This window comes from Salvelinus alpinus, chromosome 10 (assembly GCF_045679555.1).
Source record: "Salvelinus alpinus chromosome 10, SLU_Salpinus.1, whole genome shotgun sequence".
NCBI lineage: Eukaryota > Metazoa > Chordata > Actinopteri > Salmoniformes > Salmonidae > Salvelinus > Salvelinus alpinus.
Window position 1 is genome coordinate 19,109,215 of NC_092095.1, and position 21,666 is coordinate 19,130,880.

The following is a 21,666-nucleotide window of genomic DNA, read 5'->3' on the forward strand; positions in this document are numbered from 1 at the left end:
ATAAATACAGTACATTATAAATACAGTACATTATAAATACAGGACATTATAAATACAGTACATTATAAATACAGTACATTATAAATACAGGACATTATAAATACAGTACATTATTAATACAGCACATTATAAATACATCACATTATAAATACAGTACATTCTAAATACAATACATTATAAATACAGGACATTATAAATACAACACATTATTAATACAGCACATTATAAATACATCACACTATTAATACAATACATTATTAATACAGTACATTATAAATACAACACATTATTAATACAGCACATTATAAATACATCACATTATCAATACAGTACATTATAAATACAGTACATTATAAATACAGGACATTATAAATACAGTACATTATAAATACAGTACATTATTAATACAGCACATTATAAATATATCACATTCTAAATACAGTACATTCTAAATACAATACATTATAAATACAGGACATTATAAATACAGTACATTATTAATACAGTACATAATAAATACAGCACATTATGCTGGTAGAGTCATGTTCTATTCTATTCAGTTGTTCTATTCTGAAACAAAAGTCATCATTTGTCACGTTGTTAGATAGCATGACTCAGATATAGTGAACATAATAAAGCAGGTACCCTTGAGCATCTTGACAGCCACAGTCCTGCAGCCTGTAGAGTTGTCGATGCCAAAGGCAGACGCCTGCATGACTTTCCCAAAGGCCCCACGGCCCAGAGGTTTCTCTGGAAGGACACAGAGAGATCATTCAAACACAATCTTATTTGTTTCTCAAATGGTGGGGTTGAAACCCAAAGGATGGGTTGTGGTTTAACACTGGGCGGTGGCAGTCTGTCAGAGTTAATGTTTCTTAAGGCTTCAGGTGGGAACCACCTAGATATCCCAGCTGACCGTTCGTAAAACTTGAGAAATTAAAATGACATTTACTGTATATCCAACAAGCCCTGATGAGTCAAACTCAGATCCCACCATAGCCAGACCTGATTAGTTACAGTAAACATAGCTCCCACCCATGATTAGCACAACACAGATAACGCTGATTACATGAGGCACTCCCAGTCATCTCTGATGCAGATAAGATTGTTACGAGAAAGTGATCATATCTATCACTAATCTTCATCATCTCCTCTCTCCCAACTTTATACCTGGTCTGTAACCAATCACTACACAGTGTACCAGGCCGGTAATAAATTATGTAAAGTTATACCCAGTTTGAGGCGGTCTCTGGGGAACTCCCATTGGCCTGGGTCGTACTGTAGCCTATCACACTGCTCCTCCAGAGGCCCCTCCCCTGGGTCCAGGATGATTGAAAGGTACTCAGCCTTGGCACTCGAAGAGTTTGGCTGAGAGAAATGGATTTATATGAAATTATCAAAAATAGGACAGATAGTTACACAATTTTATACACTCATGTCTGCTCCATTTGTGTCTGACCTTTTTGAGTTTACGTATGAAGAGAGTGAGAAGCAGCCAGAAGAGAGTGGCCACCAGGCAGGTACAGGTGAGAGTAGGAATCTCCAGAGACAGGCCACCTGATGAGTCTACACAGAGAGAGAGAGGACTAGAATCTGAAGTCAAATGTTTACTGATGATCTGGTGCTTCTGTCCCTAACCAAGGAGGGCCTACAGCAGCACCTAGATCTTCTGCACAGATTCTTTCAGATCGGGGCCCTGACAGTAAATCTCAGTAAGACAAAAATAACGGTGTTCCAAAAAAGGTGCAGTTGCTAGGACCATAAATCCATTTTCCATCTACACACCGTTGCCCTAGAGCACACAAAAAAACTATACATACCTCGGCCTAAACATTAGCGCCACAGGTAATTTCCATAAAACTGTAAACGATCTGAGAGACAAGGCAAGAACAGCCATCAAAAGGAACATAAAATTCAACATACCAATTAGGATCTGGCTAAAAATACTTGATTCAATTATAGAACCCATTGCCCTTTATGGTTGAGATCTGGGGTCCGCTCACCAACCAAGAATTCACAAAATGGGACAAACACCAAATTGAGACTCTGCATGCAGAATTCTGCAAAAATATCCTCTGTGTACAACGTAGGGAGAGAGAAGAGAGCATGATTGAAATTAATCTGAGGATTAACCCGTTTTAAACTATAGAAATAGAAGCACAGAGATGAACAGAGATGAACAGGCCCTCTCAGGAATACTTATTCTCTCCTCCCTCACTTCAAGTAAAATCACTTATCTTACATTTATTTCACTCATGCGCTGCAGTTCTCCACCTTCCCACACGAGGGCGCTGTTCTCTCACTGTCCCTCCGTCCCTAGCTGTCTGTCACAGCCTCTGATCAAGGTGGAAACGACCCAACAGGCTCAAACACAAACAGCCATCTTCCTCATTCAACTTGGTGTTTTTCTGAAGATATAGAAATAGCCTCACTTTACGGGGCAGCAGTGGGGCTTCCGAGGGAAATCAAAAAGGGAGACAGCTTCCTTCCTGACTTATTAGAACAGAACAACACCGAGCCACTCCTCTCCATGGTCAGGCTAGGGAGCTTCCGCTAGCTGCTAGGGAGCTTCCGCTAGCTGCTAGGGAGCTTCCGCTAGCTGCTAGGGAGCTTCCGCTAGTTCCGCTAGCTGCTACTCAGTGAGTGGGTCCTCCAAACAGGGGTGACTGACACTGTAGTCCAGCCTCTACTGGAAAGAACTGGGTGACGCACCAAAGACTCTCTAAAGAAGGGAAAATCAATCAAGACGTACAAGGATAGCAGCACTATCTAAAGCAGTGTCTCGTTTTGTCTTTACAACTGACCCTATTAGCTGAGGCTTTACTCTTCACCCTTGTTATAGTAGATCATGATTAGATTACTGTTATATGTATAAGGTTGTTAATGTAATTGGTTGTCATTCGTACCCTTTAACACTCACATCCCGGCTATCACAAGAGTGTTTATCCACAGGCACCAACATGACCAAATAAGGAAGAAACCCATCTTGGATGGTTATAGAACGAGAGAGGAGAGAGAGTTGAGTGTATTCCACAGTTACTATTGGTCAATGGATCCTTACTGTGAACCCAGATGTAGGCGGAGCTCTCAGCAGAGCCTCTCTCATTGGTTGCCTGGCAGGTGTACAGACCCTGGTCCTCCACTGTGATTCGGTCAATGTGGAGGTTCTCGCCTCCTTGTGCTATGACGATACCTACACATGAGAAACAGAACATGTCACAGTCATTTCCCAACACCAACTTCAGGAGTCGTTCTCAACAGTTTGAGGAGGATTCCTCTCTCATCGTCCTGTCTTTATTCTGATTTATTCAGATCAGGGCAGGTGAAGTAAAAAGAGGAGGAGAGGAAGTCATTTTAGACTATTGACACTCCAAGTCACCAAGCAACTCAACTTTCACTGTTGTAATATTCCCATATATATACTGAACAAAAATATAAACGCAACACGTAAAGTGTTGTTCCCATGTTTTCAAGAGCTGAAATGAAAGATCTCAGAAATGTTCCATACGCACAATAAGCTTATTTATCTCTATTTTTGACACAAATGTGTTTACATCCTTGTTAGTGAGCGTTTTTCCTTTGCCAAGATAATCCATCCACCTGACAGGTGTGACATATCAAGAAGCTGATTAAACAGCATGATCATTACACAGGTGCACCTTGTGCTGGGGACAATAAAAGGCCACTCTAAAACGTGCAGTTTTGTCACGCAACACGATGCCACAGATGTCTCAAGTTTTGAGGGAGTGTGCAATTGGTATGCTGACTGCAGGAATGTTCACCAGAGCTGTTGCCAGAGAAATGTTAATTTCTCTACCATAAGCCGCTTCCAATGTTGTTTTAGAGAATTTGTCAGTACGTCCATTTGGCAGTACGTCCAGGACCTTCACATCTGGCTTCTTCACCTGCAGAGTTGTCTGAGACCAGCCCCCCGGACAGCTGAGGAGTACTTCTGTCTGTAGTAAAGCCCTTTTGTGGAGATAAACTCATTCTGATTGGCTGGACCTGGCTCCCCAGTGGGTGGGCCTATGCCCTCCCAGGCCCACCAATGGCTGCGCCTCTGCCCTGTTGTGTGAAATCTATAGATTAAGGCCTAATGAATTTATTTCAATTGACTGGTTTCCTTATGAACTGTAATCTCAGCAAAATCGTTGAAATTGTTGCATGTTGCGTTTATATTTTTGTTCAGTATAATTGAGACGGGGATATAAGATCACTGTGCCTCCCACCTGATCCCTGAAGCAGTGTGTGTTGGTCCTTGTACCATGTGATGAATGGGCGTGGCACTCCGTGGGCGTGGCAGCTGAGTGTCACTGAGCTGCTGATGTTCACGCTGCAGTCAGACAGATTCTGTAACAGCACCGGAGCCTCCAGTACTGTGGGAAAACACACACCATGAGTGTGTGTGTGATTAGGTGCGCATGTGTGAGAGAGAGATGTGTGTGTGTTGTGTGCGTGCGAGCGAGCGAGCGAGCGTGCGTGCGTGCGTGCGTGCGTGCGTGCGTGCGTGCGTGCGTGCGTGCGTGTGTGTGTGTGTGTGTGGTGTGTGTGTTGTTAGTAACCAAATGGCCAAGGTCCACATGAACAGAGGTCATCATTGCATCACAAAATATTGAGTTACTTCAATGTCAAGAGAACAGAACAGATAAGTCATACAGTAGGACCATGAATAGTCATACAGTAGGCCCATGAATAGTCATACAGTAGGCTCATGAATAGTCATACAGTAGGCCCATGAATAGTCATACAGTAGGCCCATGAATAGTTATACAGTAGGTCCATGAATAGTCATACAGTAGGTCCATGAATAGTCATACAGTAGGCCCATGAATAGTCATACAGTAGGTCCATGAATAGTCATACAGTAGGCCCATGAATAGTCATACAGTAGGTCCATGAATAGTCATACAGTAGGTCCATGAATAGTCATACAGTAGGTCCATGAATAGTCATACAGTAGGTCCATGAATAGTCATACAGTAGGTCCATGAATAGTCATACAGTAGGCCCATGAATAGTCATACAGTAGGTCCATGAATAGTCATACAGTAGGCCCATGAATAGTCATACAGTAGGCCCATGAATAGTCATACAGTAGGCCCATGAATAGTCATACAGTAGGCCCATGAATAGTCATACAGTAGGCCCATGAATAGTCATACAGTAGGTCCATGAATAGTCATACAGTAGGTCCATGAATAGTCATACAGTAGGCCCATGAATAGTCATACAGTAGGCCCATGAATAGTCATACAGTAGGTCCATGAATAGTCATACAGTAGGCCCATGAATAGTCATACAGTAGGCCCATGAATAGTCATACAGTAGGCCCATGAATAGTCATACAGTAGGCCCATGAATAGTCATACAGTAGGTCCATGAATAGTCATACAGTAGGCCCATGAATAGTCATAGAGTAGGCCCATGAATAGTCATAGAGTAGGCAATGAATAGAATTAGTGTCGTTTTTCCTTTTCTTTCTATACAAATCGAACGCAGGGATATTTGAAATCCGTCCCTGGACCCCTGCCACGCTCTAACCACAATGTGTGTGTTAGTGACACATTTCTGTGTGAGTGTATGTGTGTGTGTTTCAGCTGACCTGGGTTCCTCTTGGGTTTGTAGTAGTAACCTTAAAACCACTCAATTTGAAACATTACTCACCACCTAGACTACAAAGAATGCAATTGGAAGACACCCCCCCCTCTCTGTCTCTCTCTAGTTAAAAGCCCATGGGGGTCTTTGAGAGGAAGTCTATGCGTTGAGGTATGGTGAGCAATAGCAGTAAAATAAATGAATAAAAGGGACTTAAGTAATGTGGGACTGATTGTTGTTTCCCATATCTTCCTCCAGGACAACAATTGATGATTGTCTGTGAGTCCGTGGTTTGACAGTGTCTGATTGGCTGATTGTTCCTCTGGCCCTGTGAAGGGGCCTGTAAATGTGGCATTGTGGGAAGTGCCATTGTGTCCTCTTCCTCCTGATGAGGGAGCATTCCCACGTGAAAGAAAGAGGTGCAGGGAGAAAGATAGCAGGAGAGCAGACTGAGACAAGGAGAAAGACAGCAGGAGAGCAGACTGAGACAAGGAGAAAGACAGCAGGAGAGCAGAGTGAGGCAAGGAGAAAGACAGCAGGAGAGCAGACTGAGACAGGGAGAAAGACAGCAGGAGAGCAGACTGAGACAGGGAGAAAGACAGCAGGAGAGCAGACTGAGACAAGGAGAAAGATAGCAGGAGAGCAGACTGAGACAAGGAGAAAGACAGCAGGAGAGCAGACTGAGACAAGGAGAAAGACAGCAGGAGAGCAGACTGAGACAAGGAGAAAGACAGCAGGAGAGCAGACTGAGACAGGGAGAAAGACAGCAGGAGAGCAGACTAAGACAGGGAGAAAGACAGCAGGAGAGCAGACTGAGACAGGGAGAAAGACAGCAGGAGAGCAGACTGAGACAGGGAGAAAGACAGCAGGAGAGCAGACTGAGACAGGGAGAAAGACAGCAGGAGAGCAGACTGAGACAGGGAGAAAGACAGCAGGAGAGCAGACTGAGACAGGGAGAAAGACAGCAGGAGAGCAGACTGAGACAGGGAGAAAGACAGCAGGAGAGCAGACTGAGACAGGGAGAAAGACAGCAGGAGAGCAGACTGAGACAAGGAGAAAGACAGCAGGAGAGCAGACTGAGACAAGGAGAAAGACAGCAGGAGAGCAGACTGAGACAGGGAGAAAGACAGCAGGAGAGCAGACTGAGACAAGGAGAAAGATAGCAGGAGAGCAGACTGAGACAAGGAGAAAGACAGCAGGAGAGCAGACTGAGACAAGGAGAAAGACAGCAGGAGAGCAGACTGAGACAAGGAGAAAGACAGCAGGAGAGCAGACTGAGACAGGGAGAAAGACAGCAGGAGAGCAGATTGAGACAGGGAGAAAGACAGCAGGAGAGCAGACTGAGACAGGGAGAAAGACAGCAGGAGAGCAGACTGAGACAAGGAGAAAGACAGCAGGAGAGCAGACTGAGACAAGGAGAAAGATAGCAGGAGAGCACACTGAGACAAGGAGAAAGACAGCAGGAGAGCAGACTGAGACAAGGAGAAAGACAGCAGGAGAGCAGACTGAGACAAGGAGAAAGACAGCAGGAGAGCAGACTGAGACAGGGAGAAAGACAGCAGGAGAGCAGATTGAGACAGGGAGAAAGACAGCAGGAGAGCAGACTGAGACAGGGAGAAAGACAGCAGGAGAGCAGACTGAGACAGGGAGAAAGACAGCAGGAGAGCAGGAGAGCAGACTGAGACAAGGAGAAAGACAGCAGGAGAGCAGACTGAGACAAGGAGAAAGACAGCAGGAGAGCAGACTGAGACAGGGAGAAAGACAGCAGGAGAGCAGACTGAGACAAGGAGGGGCCCCAGGAAACTACGGGACTCCAAGTTCCCAAGCACTGATCTGACTGTGTGTGTGTAGGTGTAGCACTGTGTGTGTGTAGGTGTATTACTGTGTGTGTGTAGGTGTATTACTGTGTGTGTAGGTGTATCACTGTGTGTGAACGTGAGTGTTTATGTACATACCAGGTGCTGATGGAATGGCAAAATTCCCATAAAATGTAAAGGGACATATAGCCAATCCATTACATTCATCAAAGCAATTCTGCTGAGTTGAAATGACAGGTGTGAGCACGTCTATGAGTATGTTGATATGAGTATTACCTTGTTTGTCCATGGATGTGTGAATGTGTCATAGTAATGACAATAATGATGATAATGATGACGGTAATGACGACGATAATGATGACGGTAACGACGATGATAATGATGATGGTAACGATGGTGGTAACGATAATGATAATGGTAACAATGATGATAATGATGATGGTAATGATGATGATAATGATGATGATGGTAATGATGATGATAATGATGGCATAATGATGATTGACAACGATAATGATAATGGTCACTACCAATGATAATGGTAATGATGATTGTAACGATGATGATAATGAAGACAGTAATGATGATGGTAATGATGACGATAATGGTGGTAATGATGATGATAATGATGGCGTAATGATGATTGACAATGATAATGATGATGGTCATTACCAATGATAATGGTAATGATGATTGTAACGATGATGATAATGAAGACGGTAATGATGATGGTAATGATGATGATGATCAAAGTGGTCCTGTGTGAGAGGTCAGAGGGCTCACCTGTGACGTCCACCTGTGTGTCCAGATGTGTGTTCTGTCCCGTCAGCAGGTGATGGGCGGAGCAGCGGTAGGTTCCAGAATCCCCCGCCGTCAGGTTGCTAAGCAATAGACTCAGAGTGTCAGAAAACTCTCCTGAGGTCAGTTCACCACCCAGGGACGGGGTCAGGGGTGTGGCCTCTGCTGGGTCAGTCACCCGTTGCCATGAAAAATTGGTGTACAGGTGCTTATTGGCTACGCAGGTGAGGTGTAGGTCTCCTCCCTCCCTTGGCTCATCCTCCTGACTCACACTGAAGCCTCCTGGGACGTCTGTTAGAGGGAGGGAGGGGGGAGACAGAGATGGAGGGGGGAGACAGAGAGGGAGGGGGGAGACAGAGGAATCGGGAGAGAGGCAAAGAAGGAGGGGGGAGAGAAGAGAGGGAGAGAGGGGGAAGGGAGGGAGAGAGGGAGAAGGGGAGGTAGGGAGGGAGAGAGGGAAAGAGAGTGAAAGGGAGGTAAGGTAGGAGGAAAGGAGGGAAGGAGGGAGGGAAAGAGAGTGAAAGGGAGGTAAGGTAGGAGGGAGGGAGGGAGGGAGGGAGAGAGGGGGAAGGGAGTGAGAGAGGGAAAGAGAGAGGGAGAAGGGGAGGTAGGGAGGGAGAGAGGGAAAGAGAGTGAAAGGGAGGTAAGGTAGGAGGGAGGGAGGGAGGGAGAGAGGGAGGGAAAGAGAAGTGAAAGGGAGGGAGGGAGGGAGGGAGAGAGAGAGAGAGGGGGAAGGGAGGGAAATAGGGAAATAGAGAGGGAGAAGGGGAGGTAGGGAGGGAGAGAGGGAAAGAGAGTGAAAGGGAGGTAAGGTAGGAGGGAGGGAGGGAGAGAGGGAGGGAAAGAGGGAAAGGGAGGGAGGGAGGGAGGGAGGGAGAGAGGGGGAAGGGAGTGAGAGAGGGAAAGAGAGTGAAAGGGAGGGAGGAAGGGAGAGAGAGAGGGGGAAGGGAGGGAGATAGGGAAATAGAGAGGGAGAAGGGGAGGTAGGGAGGGAGAGAGGGAAAGAGAGTGAAAGGGAGGTAAGGTAGGAGGGAGGGAGGGAGAGAGGGAGGGAAAGAGAATGAAAGGGAGGGAGGGAGGGAGGGAGGGAGGGAGGGAGGGAGGGAGGGAGGGAGGGAGGGAGGGAGGGAGAGAGAGAGAGTGAAAGGGTGGTAAGGTAGGAGGGAGGGAGGGAGAGAGGGAGAGAGGGAGGGGGAAGGGAGGGAGAAAGAGTGAAAGGGAGGTAAGGTAGGAGGGAAGGAGGGAGAGAGGGATGCAGAGATTCAGTTCCTATTCAAGTCACCCTGGTCTACACCTCTCTATACAAACAGCTCTGAAAACCTTTTTAACACCACAACAAACCTCCCTGCCCACCATCTCACTAGACCTCCAACGAATCTGACTCCTACTCTCAAGTGTTGACCAAGCCGCCATTTTCTTAACCTTTGATGACAATGTTGAATAGCTATTGTGGGTAAAAGCAGCCAGAGGAATACCGTGAAAAGGCCTTTTATTTACTTTAGCTATTTGAAACTTCCTGTGGAAATGGCTCTAGGGTTTCCTGATGGCAGATAGTGTTTATCTTTCCCGAACACCCCTAGGTCTCCCGAAATAAAGAGGGCCTAGCGGCCCAGGGAAGTGACTCGATAACAGCCCCAGGTTCCTGTTGCACTAAAAAACACACATTCACACACACACAGGGGACAACACACACACACACAGGGGACAACACACACACATACACCCACACAGGGGACAACACAAACACTCAAGGGAACAACACACACACACACACACACACACACACACACACACACACACACACACACACACACACACACACACACACACACACACACACACACACACACACACACACACACACACACACACACACACACACACACACACACACACACACACACACACACACACACACACACACACACAGGGGTAACATACACAGGGGACACACACACACACAGGGGTAGCATACACAGGGGACAACACAAACACACACACACACACACTCACACGGGGCGACACAAATACAAATACACAGCAGACAACACACGCTCACGCACACACACAGGATCCAACTCACACTAGCACACAGACAGGGATAATACACACAGGGGATAAAGCGCCCACCACCTCTGTCCTATCTCCATGGCAACATATTGACATACAGTACCAGTCAAACGTTTGGACACACCTACTCATTCAAGGGTTTTTCTTTATTTTTTAAAAGTATTTTCTACATTGTAGAATAATAGTGAAGACATTAAAACTATGAAATAATACATATGGAATCATGTAGTGACCAAAATATATTTTATAGAGATACTTCAAAGTAGCCACCCGGAATGCTTTTCCAACAGTCTTGAAGGAGTTCCCACATATGCTGAGCACTTGTTGGCTGCTTTTCCTTCACTCTGCGGTCTAACTCATTCCAAACCATCTCAACTGGGTTGAGGTCGGGTGATTGTGGAGGCAAGGTCATCTGATGCAGCACTCCATCAATCTCCTTCTTGGTCAAATAGCCCTTACACAGCCTGGAGATGTGTTAGATCATTGTCCTGTTGAAAACCAAATGATAGTCCCACTAAGCCCAAACCAGAAGGGATGGCGTATCGCTGCAGAATACTTGGTAGCCACGCTGATTAAGTGTACCTTGAATTCTAAATAAATCACAGACAGTGTCACCAGCAAAGCACCCCCACATCAACACACCTCCTCCTCCATGCTTCACGGTTTGAACCACACACGCGGAGATCATCCGTTCACCTACTCTGCATCTTACAAAGCCATGGCGGTTGGAACCAAAAATCTAAAATTTGGACTCCTCAGACCAAAAGATAGATTTCCACCGGTCTAATGTCCATTGCTCGTGTTTCTTGGCCCAAGCAAGTCTCTTCTTATTATTGGTGTCCTTTAGTAGTGGTTTCTTTGCAGCAATTCGACCATGAAGACCTGATTCACGCAGTCTCCTCTGAACAGTTGATGTTGAGATGTGTCTGTTACTTGAACTCTGTGAAGCATTTATTTGGGCTGCAATTTCTGAGGCTGGTAACTCTAATGAACTTATCCTCTGCAGCAGAGGTAACTCCGAGTCTTCCTTTCCTGTGGCGTTCCTCATGAGAGCCAGTTTCATCATAGCGCCTGATGGTTTTTGCGACTGCACTTGAAGAAACTTTCAAACCTCTTGAAATGTTTCCGTATTGACTGACCTTCATGTATTAAAGTAATGATGGACTGTTGTTTCTCTTACTTATTTGAGCTGTTTTTGCCATAGTATGGACTTGGTCTTTTAACAAATAGGGCTATGTTCTCTATAGCACCCCTAACCTGTCACAAAACAGCTGATTGGCTCAATCGCATTTGTATTTATTTGTGTTTATTATGGATCCCCATTAGCTGCTTCTTTCCGGGGTCCTGCAAAATTAAGGCAGTTATACAATTTTAAAAACATTACAATACATTCATTACAGAATTCACAACACACTAAGTGTGCTCCGGCCCATACTCCACTATCACATATCTACAACACAAAATCCATGTGTACGTGTGTGTGTATAGTGTGTATGTTATCATGCTTATGCATGTGTCAGTGCCTATGTTTATGTTGATTCACAGTCCCCGCTGTTCCATAAGGTGTATTTTTACCTGCTTTTTAAATCACATTATTCTGCTTGCATCAGTTACCTGATGTGGATTAGAGTTCCATGTAGTCATGGCTCTATGTAGTACTGTACGCCTCACATAGTCTGTTCTGGACTTGGGGACTGTGACGAGACCTCTGGTGGCATGTCTTGTGGGGTATGCATGGGTGTCCCATGTGCTGCCCTGTTCTGAGCCAACTGCAATTTTCCCAAGTCCCTCTGTGGCACCTGACCCCACGACTGAACAGTAGTCCAGGTGCGACTAAACCAGGGCCTGTAGGACCTGCCTTATTGATAGTGTTGTTAAGAAGGCAGAGCAGCGCTTTATCATGGACAGACTTCTCCCCATCTTAGCTACTGTTGTATCAATATGTTTTGACCATGATAGTTTACAATCCAGGGTTACTCCAAGCAGTTTAGTCACCTCAACTTGCTCAATTTCCACATCATTCATTACGATATGTAGTTGAGGTTTAGGGTTTAGTGAATGTTTTGTCCCAAATACAATGCTTTTAGTTTTGGAAATATTTAGGACTAACTTATTCCTTGCTACCCATTCCGAAACTAACTGCAGCTCTTTGTTAAGTGTTGCAGTCATTTCAGTTGCTGTAGTAGCTGATGTGTATAGTGTTGAGTCATCTGCATACATAGACACACTGGCCTAACTCAAAGCCAGTGGAATGTCGTTAGAAAGATTGAAAAAAGCAAGGGGCCTGAACAGCTACTCTGGAGAATTGCTGATTCTACCTGGATTATTTTGGATAGGCTTCCATTAAAGAACACCCTCTGTGTTCTGTTAGACAGGTAACTCTTTATCCACAATGTAACAGGGGGTGTAAAGCCATAACACATATGTTTTTCCAGCAGCAGACTTTGATCTATAATGTCAAAAGCCACACTGAAGTCTAACAAGACAGCCCCCACAATCATTTTCTCATCCATTTCTCTCAGCCAATCAACAGTCATTTGTGTAAGTGCCGTGCTTGTTGAGTGTCCTTCCCTATATGTCACAAGGATGACGCTGGAGAGACGAAGCAGGTACGGGGAGTAACATTCAATAAATAACGGACATGGAACGAGACATAAACAGCGTTAGCAAACAGAAAACAATCAATGCAGAAGCGGGGAACAGAGCTGGGGAACTGACACATATAGGGGAGGAAATGAACAGGTGATAAGAGAGTCCAGGTGAGTCCAATAACGCTGATGCGCGTGACGAGGAAAGGCAGGTGTACGTGATGGATGGCAGGAGTGAGTGATGCAAGGCATTCTGGCGCCCTCAAGCGCCAGGGGGAGGGGAAGAGCGGGAGCAGACGTGACACTATATGTGTGCTGAAAGTCTGTTGCCAATTTGTTTACTGTGAAATAGCATTGTATCTGGTCAAACACAATTTTTCCAGAAGTTTACTAAGGGTTGGTAACAGGCTGATTGGTCGGCTATTTGAGCCAGTAAGGGGGGCTTTACTATTCTTGGGTAGCGGAATGACTTTAGCTTCCCTCCAGGCCTGGGGGCACTTTCTAGTAGGCTTAAATTGAAGATGTGGCAAATAGGAGTGGCAATATTGTCCGCTATTATCCTCAGTAATTTTCCATCCAGAAAACTTTATGGAATTCAAAAGTACAATTCTTGTCTTTCATAATTTGGTCAGATATACTTGGATGTGTAGTGTCAGCGTTTGTTGCTGGCATGTCATCCCTAAGTTTGTTTATCTTTCCAATGAAAAAGTCATTAAAGTAGTTGGCAATATTAGTGGATTTTTGTGATAAATGAGCCATCTGATTCAATGAATGAGGGAGCTGAGATGGCTTTAAGAAGAAAATAAATCCCACAAATTAACTTTTAACAAGGCAAACCTGTTAATTGAAATGCATTCCAAGTGACTACCACATGAAGCTGGTTGAGAGAATGCCAACAGTATGCAAAGCTGTCATCAAGGCAAAGGGTGGCTACTTTGAAAAAATGTAAAATATTAAAAACCAAACTTTTTTGGTTACTACATGATTCCATATGTGTTATTTTATAGTTCTGATGTCTCCACTATTATCCTACAATGTAGAAAATAGTGAAAATAAAGAAAAACCCTTAAATGAGTAGATGTGTCCAAACTTTTGACTGGTATATCCACACAAAAACCCACACACACAGTCATCAATGTGTTTGATTTTAGATGGACATCACAGTGACTCAGAAAGAGTGGGGGAGGAATTGAGACAGTGAGAGAAACAAAGGACAAGAGGAAGAGAAAGTGATAGAGTGACTTAAATGAGAAAGAGGAAGAGACTGGGAGAGATGGGTGAGGCAGAGATGATATGACATCCTTCATAGTTAGTCATTGATAGAGTTTACGTTGCGACACATATACAGATGTAGGATCTTAATTTGAGACAGTTTGCAACAGCAGGAAAATAATCCGCAGCAATAGGAAATGTGAATTATTATGTGGGTTGTAATGAATGGACATTTCTTGTAGGGGTTGATACATTTTTCGTGAGGGTAAATCAAGTCTGACATTATAAACTGGAAATTACAAAATGTAGAAGCCATGAATACACTACAAGTTTGCATTTCCTGCTGTGCAGGAAAGTTTCAGCTACAAAAGAGTGATCAAATTAAGATCCTACATCTGTACACATGAATGTATGCAATGGTGCACATACTGGTAGTACTATACTGCAAGTCATAATGAAGGATGTAGTTTTGATTTTGTGACTGTGGTGTGATGTCATTGTACTGTACCTGTTACATAGAAGGGCATGTCCAGCTCATCCTTTCCCACAGAACTAGAGGCAATACAGCGATACACGCCGGACACAAACGCCTCAGCAACCATCAAAACCCCCACGGTCTGTGGGAAACACACACACACACACTTTACCTCTGCTGCCACCGATAACAGCGGTCACATTTCACATTTTACATTGAGAAGACAAGAGAGGTATGTGAACCAGCCCTACTGCCCACCTGTAGACCACAGGGAAGCTAAACACATGACACACTCTCCATTAACCCTACCCTACCATCAGACAGCATCCCTAGCCGCGTACTCAGAATATGCGCAGACCAGCTGGCTGGAGTGTATACAGACATATTCAAGCTCTCCCTATACCAGTCTGTTGTCCCCACTTGCTTCAAGATGTCCATCATTGTTCCTGTACCCAGGAATAAAATAAAATAAAATACATTTGTATTGATCACATACACGTTTAGCAGATGTTATTGCGGGTGTAGCGAAATGCTTGTGTTCCTAGCTCCAACAGTGCAGTAGTATCTAACAATACACAACAATACACACACATCTTCAAGTAAAAGAGCGGAATTAAGAAATATATAAACATTAGGACGAACAATGTCGGAATGGCATTGACTAAAATACAGTAGAATTGAATACAGCATATACAAATGAAATGAGTAAAGCAGTACGTAAACCTTATTAAAGTGACTAGTGTTTCGTTATTAAAGTGAACAGTGATTCCATGTCTATGTATATAGGGCAGCAGCCTCTAAGGTGCAGGGTTGAGTAACCAGGTGGTAGCCGGCTAGTGATGGCTATTTAACAGCTGTTTTTCAGTCTCTCGGTCCCAGCTTTGATGAACCTGTACTGAGTTCGCCTTCTGGATGGTAGCGGGGTGAACAGGCCGTGGCTCGGGTGGTTGATGACCTTGATGACACACAATACCCCACAATGACGAAGCACAAAAACAAGTTTTTAGAAATATTTGCACATTAATAAAAAATAAAAAACAGAAATACCTTATTTACATAATTATTCAAACCCTTTGCTATGACACTCGAAATTGAGCTCAGGTGCATCCTCTATCAGTCTCATTGATCATCCTTGAGATGTTTCTACAACTTCATTGGAGTCCACCTGTGATAAATTAAATTGATTGAACCTGATTTTGAAAGGCACACACCTGTCTATACAAGGTCCAACAGTTGACAGTGCACATCAGAGCGAAAACCAACCCATGAGGTCGAATTAATTGTCCGTAGAGCTCCAAGACAGAATTATGTCGAGGCACAGATCTGGGGAAGGGTACCAAAAAATATCTGCAGCATTGAAGGTCCCCAAGAACACAGTGGCAGCCATTATTTTTTAAATGGAGGAAGTTTGGAACCACCAAGACTCTTCCTAGAGCTGGCCGCCCGGCCAAACTGAGATATCGGGGGAGAAGGACCTTGGTCAGGGAGGTGACCAAGAACCCGATAGTCACTCTGACAGAGCTCCAGAGTTCCTCTGTGGAGATGGGAGAACCTTCCAGAAGGACAACCATCACTGCAGCACTCCACCAATCAGGCCTTTATGGTAGAGTGGCCAGACGGAAGCCACTCCTCAGTAAAAGGCTCACGACAGCGCACTTGGAGTTTGCCAAAAGGCACCTAAAGGACTCTCAGGCCATGAAAAACAAGATTCTCTGTTCTGATGAAACCAAGATTGAACTTTGGCCTGAATGCCAAGCGTCACGTATGGAGGAAACCTGGCACCATCCCTACGGTGAAGATGGTGCCGGAGAGGATGGCTTCCGTTTTATTGGCTGTTAACCAATCATGCTATTTTGTTTGTTTTTTCGCATTGTTTGTAACTTATTTTGTACATAATGTTGCTGCTACCATCTCTTATGACCGAAAAGAGCTTCTGGACATCAGAACTGCGATTACTCACCTCGAATTGAACAAATAATTTTTCTTAATTGGGTCGGACAGGAATGATATACTCCAAACACCCGAACAGGCCCTCATCCTCGTCATTCGCTGGAAAAAGACATTGAGATTTTGCAGAAAGAGATCGGGGTGCCTTGTGAGGATCATGCGACGAGTGGCTAATCTGCGTTTGCCATCCGTACTGTTAGCCAACGTTCAACCTCTGGAAAGCACGTATATCCTACCAACGGGACATTAAAAGCTGTATTATCTTATGTTTCAACGAGTCGTGGCTGAACGACAACAATAATAACATACAGCTGGTGGGTTATACACTCTATCGGCAGGATAGAACAGCAGCCTCTGGTAAGACACGGGGCAGTGGCCTATGTATATTTGTAAATAACAGCTGGTCCTCAGATCCTCAAAAGGTTCTACAGCTGCACCATCGAGAGCATCCTAACTGGTTGCATCACGGCCTGGTATGGCAACTGCTCGGCCTCCGACCGCAAGGAACTACAGAGGGTAGTGCGAACGGCCCATTACCTAACCGGAGCCAAACTTCCTGCCATCCAGGACCTCTATACCAGGCGGTGTCAGAGGAAGGCCCTAAAAATTGTCAAAGACTCCAGCCACCCTAGTCATAGACTGTTCTCTCTGCTACCGCATGGCAAGCGGTACCGGAGCGCCAAGTCTAGGTCCAAGAAGCTTCTAAACAGCTTCTACCCCCAAGCCATAAGATTCCTGAACATCTAGTCAAATGGCTTCCCAGACTATTTGCATTGCCCCTCCCCCCTCAAAACTGCTGCTACTCTCTGTTATTATCTATGTATAGTCACTTTAATAACTCTACCGACATGTACATATTACCTCAACACCGGTGCCCCCGCACATTGACTCTGTAGCGGTACCCCCTGTATTGTTATTTTACTGCTGCTCTTTAATTATTTGTTATTTTTATCTCTTACTTTTTGGGGGGTATTTTCTTAAAACTGCATTGTTGGTTAAGGGCTTGTAAGTAAGTATTTCACTGTTGTATTTGGTGCATGTGACAAATATAATTTGATTTGATTTGGAGGCCAGTCAGGATCGAGGGAAAGATGAACGGAGCAAAGTACAGAGAGATCCTTGATGAAAACCTGCTCCAGAGCGCTCAGGACCTCTGACTAGGGCGAAGGTTCACCTTCCAACAGGACAACAACCCTAAGCACACAGCCAAGACAACACAGGAGTGGATTCAGGAAAAGTCTCTGAATGTCCTAGAGTGGCCCATCCAGAGCCCAGACTTGAACCTGATCTAACATTTCTGGAGAGACCTGAGAATAGCTGTGCAGCGACGCTCCCCATCCAACCTGACAGCTTGAGAGGATCTGCAGAGACGAATGGGAGAAACTCCCCAAATATAGGTGTGCCAATCTTTTAGCGTCATACCCAAGAAGACTCAAGGCTGTAATCGCTGCCAAAGGTGCATTATGGGGTATTGTGTGTAGATTAATGAGGGAAAAAATATATTTCATGAATTTTAGAATAAGGCTGTAATGTAACAAAATGTGGAAAAAGTCAATATATCTGAATACTTTCTGAATGCACTGTATACTCCGGACTCCGACATTGCTTGTCCTAATATTTCTATATTTCTTAATTCCATTCATTTACTTTTAGATTGGTGTGTATTGTTAAATATTCCTGCGCTGCTGGAGCTAGGAACACAAGCATTTCACTGCCCCCGCAATAACATCTGCTAAACATGTGTATGCGACCAATACAAATTGATTTGATTTGATTTCACGTGTGTGTGTGTGTGTGTGTGTGTGTGTGTGTGTGTGTGTGTGTGTGTGTGTGTGTGTGTGTGTGTGTGTGTGTGTGTGTGTGTGTGTGTGTGTGTGAGCGAGAGAGAGAGTGAGATTAGTTGTAGCACTACCATCTCTATGTATACGATATCTGTAGTGTTTGGGTGTGTCAGTGTTTGATTAAATGGTTGTTGATATACATGTATGATGGTGCCATGTATCTCTGTGTGCGTGTGCGTGCGTGCGTGTGTGTGTGTGTGTGTGTGTGTGTGTGTGTGTGTGTGTGTGTGTGTGTGTGTGTGTGTGTGTGTGTGTGTGTGTGTGTGTGTGTGTGTGTGTGTGTGTGTGTGTGTGTGTGTGTGTGTGTGTGTGTAATCTATCATGGCTGTGTCAGTGTGCTACGAGTCTCTCTAGGGAATGTGTTTATAATCACACCCCCTCTCTCTGTGTCTCTGTCTGCTCCACTGATGGTGTGCTCACCTTATTCTTCCCCTGGAGGACTTCCTGTCTGTGTGTGACACTCAGGATGTGGTTGTGTGTGGAAGTGCCGGGGGCCCTCTCTTTTACGGGGCTCCACATTGAGGAGGACGGAGGACACACACACCTTGGAGGAAGAGAGGGACAGGGCTCAGCTGTGTTGACATAGTGAAGTCACGGCTAGCCGGACTTCAGGTGTGTCTGTTCCACAGCTGTGTGCTGCAGGAGGAACAGCGGAGCTTATCATCGCTATTGTGATCGCTATCTTCATCATCATCATCCTTATTATGCCATAATCATACCATCATCATCATCCTCATCATCCTCATCATCCTCATCATCACCACCACCACCATCATCCTCATCATCATCCTTATTATTCCATAATAATACCTACCATCATCATCATCATCCTCATCATCACCACCACCATCATCCTCATCATCCTCATCATCACCACCATCCTCATCATCACCACCACCACCATCATCCTCATCATCCTCATCACCACCATCATCCTCATCGTCATCCTTATTATGCCATAATAATACCTACCATCATCATAATCCTCATCATCACCACCACCATCATCCTCATCCTCATCATCATCCTTATTATGGCATAATAATACCTACCATCATCATCATCCTTGTCATCATCCTCATCATCATCATCATTTAATGCTGGATTGCTTTCCTGTTGTAGTCTTGTCAGTAGTGAGTGTCTATAGCAGTATGTCTGCAGACATTGTTCATCTATGCACAGTAGCATGTAGAGGTGGTATTTGTCTTCATACAATGGGTATCAGAAGTATTCCCCCCATTGGATTTCTTCACATGTTATTACGTTACAAAGTGGGATTTTTTTTGTCAATGATCTACACAAAATACTCTTAATGTCAAAGTGGATTTTTTTTAAACAATAAAGGAAACACTAATATACCTTAATTAGATTCATATTCAATACATGTCAAAAACACCTTTGGCAGTGATTACAGCTGTGAGTCTTCTTGGGTGAGTCTCTAAGAGCTTCGCACACCTGGATTGTGCAATATTTGCCCGTTATTCTTAAAAATAATACAAGCTGCATCTGGTCCAGAACAGAGCGGCACGTTTTGCTCTTCATTGTAATCAGAGGGCTGATATAAATACTATGCCTGTCTCTCTTGGCTTAAAGTAGAGGAGAGACTGACTGCCTCACTTCTTCTTCTTATAAGAAACATTAATGTGTTGAAAATCCCAAATTGTTTGCATAGTCAATTTACACACAGCTCTGACACACACACTTATCCCACCAGACATGCCACCAGGGGTCTTTTCACAGTAACCAAATCCAGAACAAATTCAAGAAAGCGTACAGATTATATAGAGCCCTTATTGCATGGAACTTCCATCTCATATTGCTCAAATAAACAGCAAACCTGGTTTCAAAAAACAGATTTGGCAACACCTTGCTGCACAACGCCTCTCCTCTATTTGACCTAGATAGTTTGTGTGTATGCAATGATATGTAGGCTACGTGTGCCTTTTTAAAAATGTATGTAGTTCTGTCCTTGAGCTGTTCTTGTCTAATGATGTCCTGTATGATGTCATTCTGTATTATGTTTCATGTTCTGTGTGGACCCCAGGAAGAGGAGCTGCTGCTTTTGCAACAGCTAATGGGGATCCTAATAAAATACCAAATACCAATCCACAATATAATTATTAACTTGACAATGCGTAGAGATATTTAATGTCTGATTTGTTATTGTTATCCATCTACCAATCACTGCCCTTCTTTGAGGTTTTTGAAAGGCTCCCTGGTCTGTGTAGTTGAATCTGTGCTTGAATCTCAATACTTGACTGACCTTCCAGATGTTGTATGCATGGGGGACAGAGGAAGGGGTAGTCATTTAAAAAGTATGAATCCTAGGTGCTTGCCTTTCTAGGGAGTTTTTCCTAGGCACCGTGACTTCTACATCTACATTGCTTGCTGTTTGGGGTTTTAGGCTGGGTTTCTGTATAGCACTTTGTGACATCAGCTGATGATGTCACAAACCCCTATGATTTCAACCCCTATGATTTCCATCCCTATGATTTCCATCCCTATGTTTTCAATCCCTATGATTTCATTCCCTATGATTTCAATCCCTATGTTTTCAATCCCTATGATTTCAATCCCTATGATTTCCATCCCTATGATTTCCATCCCTATGATTTCAATCCCTATGATTTCAATCCCTATGATTTCAATCCCTATGATTTCAACCCCTAAGTTTTCAACCCCTATGATTTCAACCCCTATGATTTCAATCCCTATGATTTCAATCCCTATGATTTCCATCCCTATGTTTTCAATCCCTATGATTTCAATCCCTATGATTTCAATCCCTATGATTTCAATCCCTATGATTTCATTCCCTATGATTTCATTCCCTATGATTCCAATCCCTATGATTTCAACCCCTATGATTTCAACCCCTATGATTTCAACCCCTATGATTTCAACCCCTATGATTTCAATCCCTATGATTTCAAATCCTATGATTTCAATCCCTATGATTTCCATCCCGATGAGTCCTTGTAAATGATTATGTGATTTGTTAAGCCACATTGTACACCTGAACTAATTTATGTTTGCCTAAACAAAGGGGGTGAATACTTATGCAACTACTATATTTTAGTTATTTAATTTGGTAACATTTGGTTTAAAAAAATAATTAAAATCACTTTGACATTTTGGAGGATTGTGTGTAGATCAATGCAAAAAAACACACACAATTTAATCTATTTCAATCCCACTTTGACACTCAATACCCATTCTTAAAACCATCCTACCATTCATTAACTGTCCATCCTATTATCCATCATTCCTAGAGGATTACCACTGGGGTACACCTTTACCTGGGATATATCTTACAGAGGAAC

General features: G+C 44.0%; 1 protein-coding gene across 2 annotated transcripts in view; it reads right to left on the bottom strand.

The window, feature by feature from the left end:
• The window catches only part of LOC139531648 (vascular endothelial growth factor receptor 1-like), a 63,542-nt gene that overhangs the window by 8,796 nt on the left and 33,080 nt on the right, over positions 1 to 21,666 (bottom strand). For both annotated transcript variants that reach the window (XM_071328298.1, XM_071328299.1), the window contains 8 exons: positions 18,764 to 18,887; positions 14,589 to 14,697; positions 8,196 to 8,501; positions 4,230 to 4,376; positions 3,062 to 3,193; positions 1,460 to 1,566; positions 1,233 to 1,368; positions 646 to 750 (listed from right to left, as the gene is read on the bottom strand). In XM_071328298.1, coding sequence (XP_071184399.1) covers positions 646 to 750; positions 1,233 to 1,368; positions 1,460 to 1,566; positions 3,062 to 3,193; positions 4,230 to 4,376; positions 8,196 to 8,501; positions 14,589 to 14,697; positions 18,764 to 18,887 — 1,166 coding nt within the window. The remainder of the gene's footprint in view (positions 1 to 645; positions 751 to 1,232; positions 1,369 to 1,459; positions 1,567 to 3,061; positions 3,194 to 4,229; positions 4,377 to 8,195; positions 8,502 to 14,588; positions 14,698 to 18,763; positions 18,888 to 21,666) is intronic.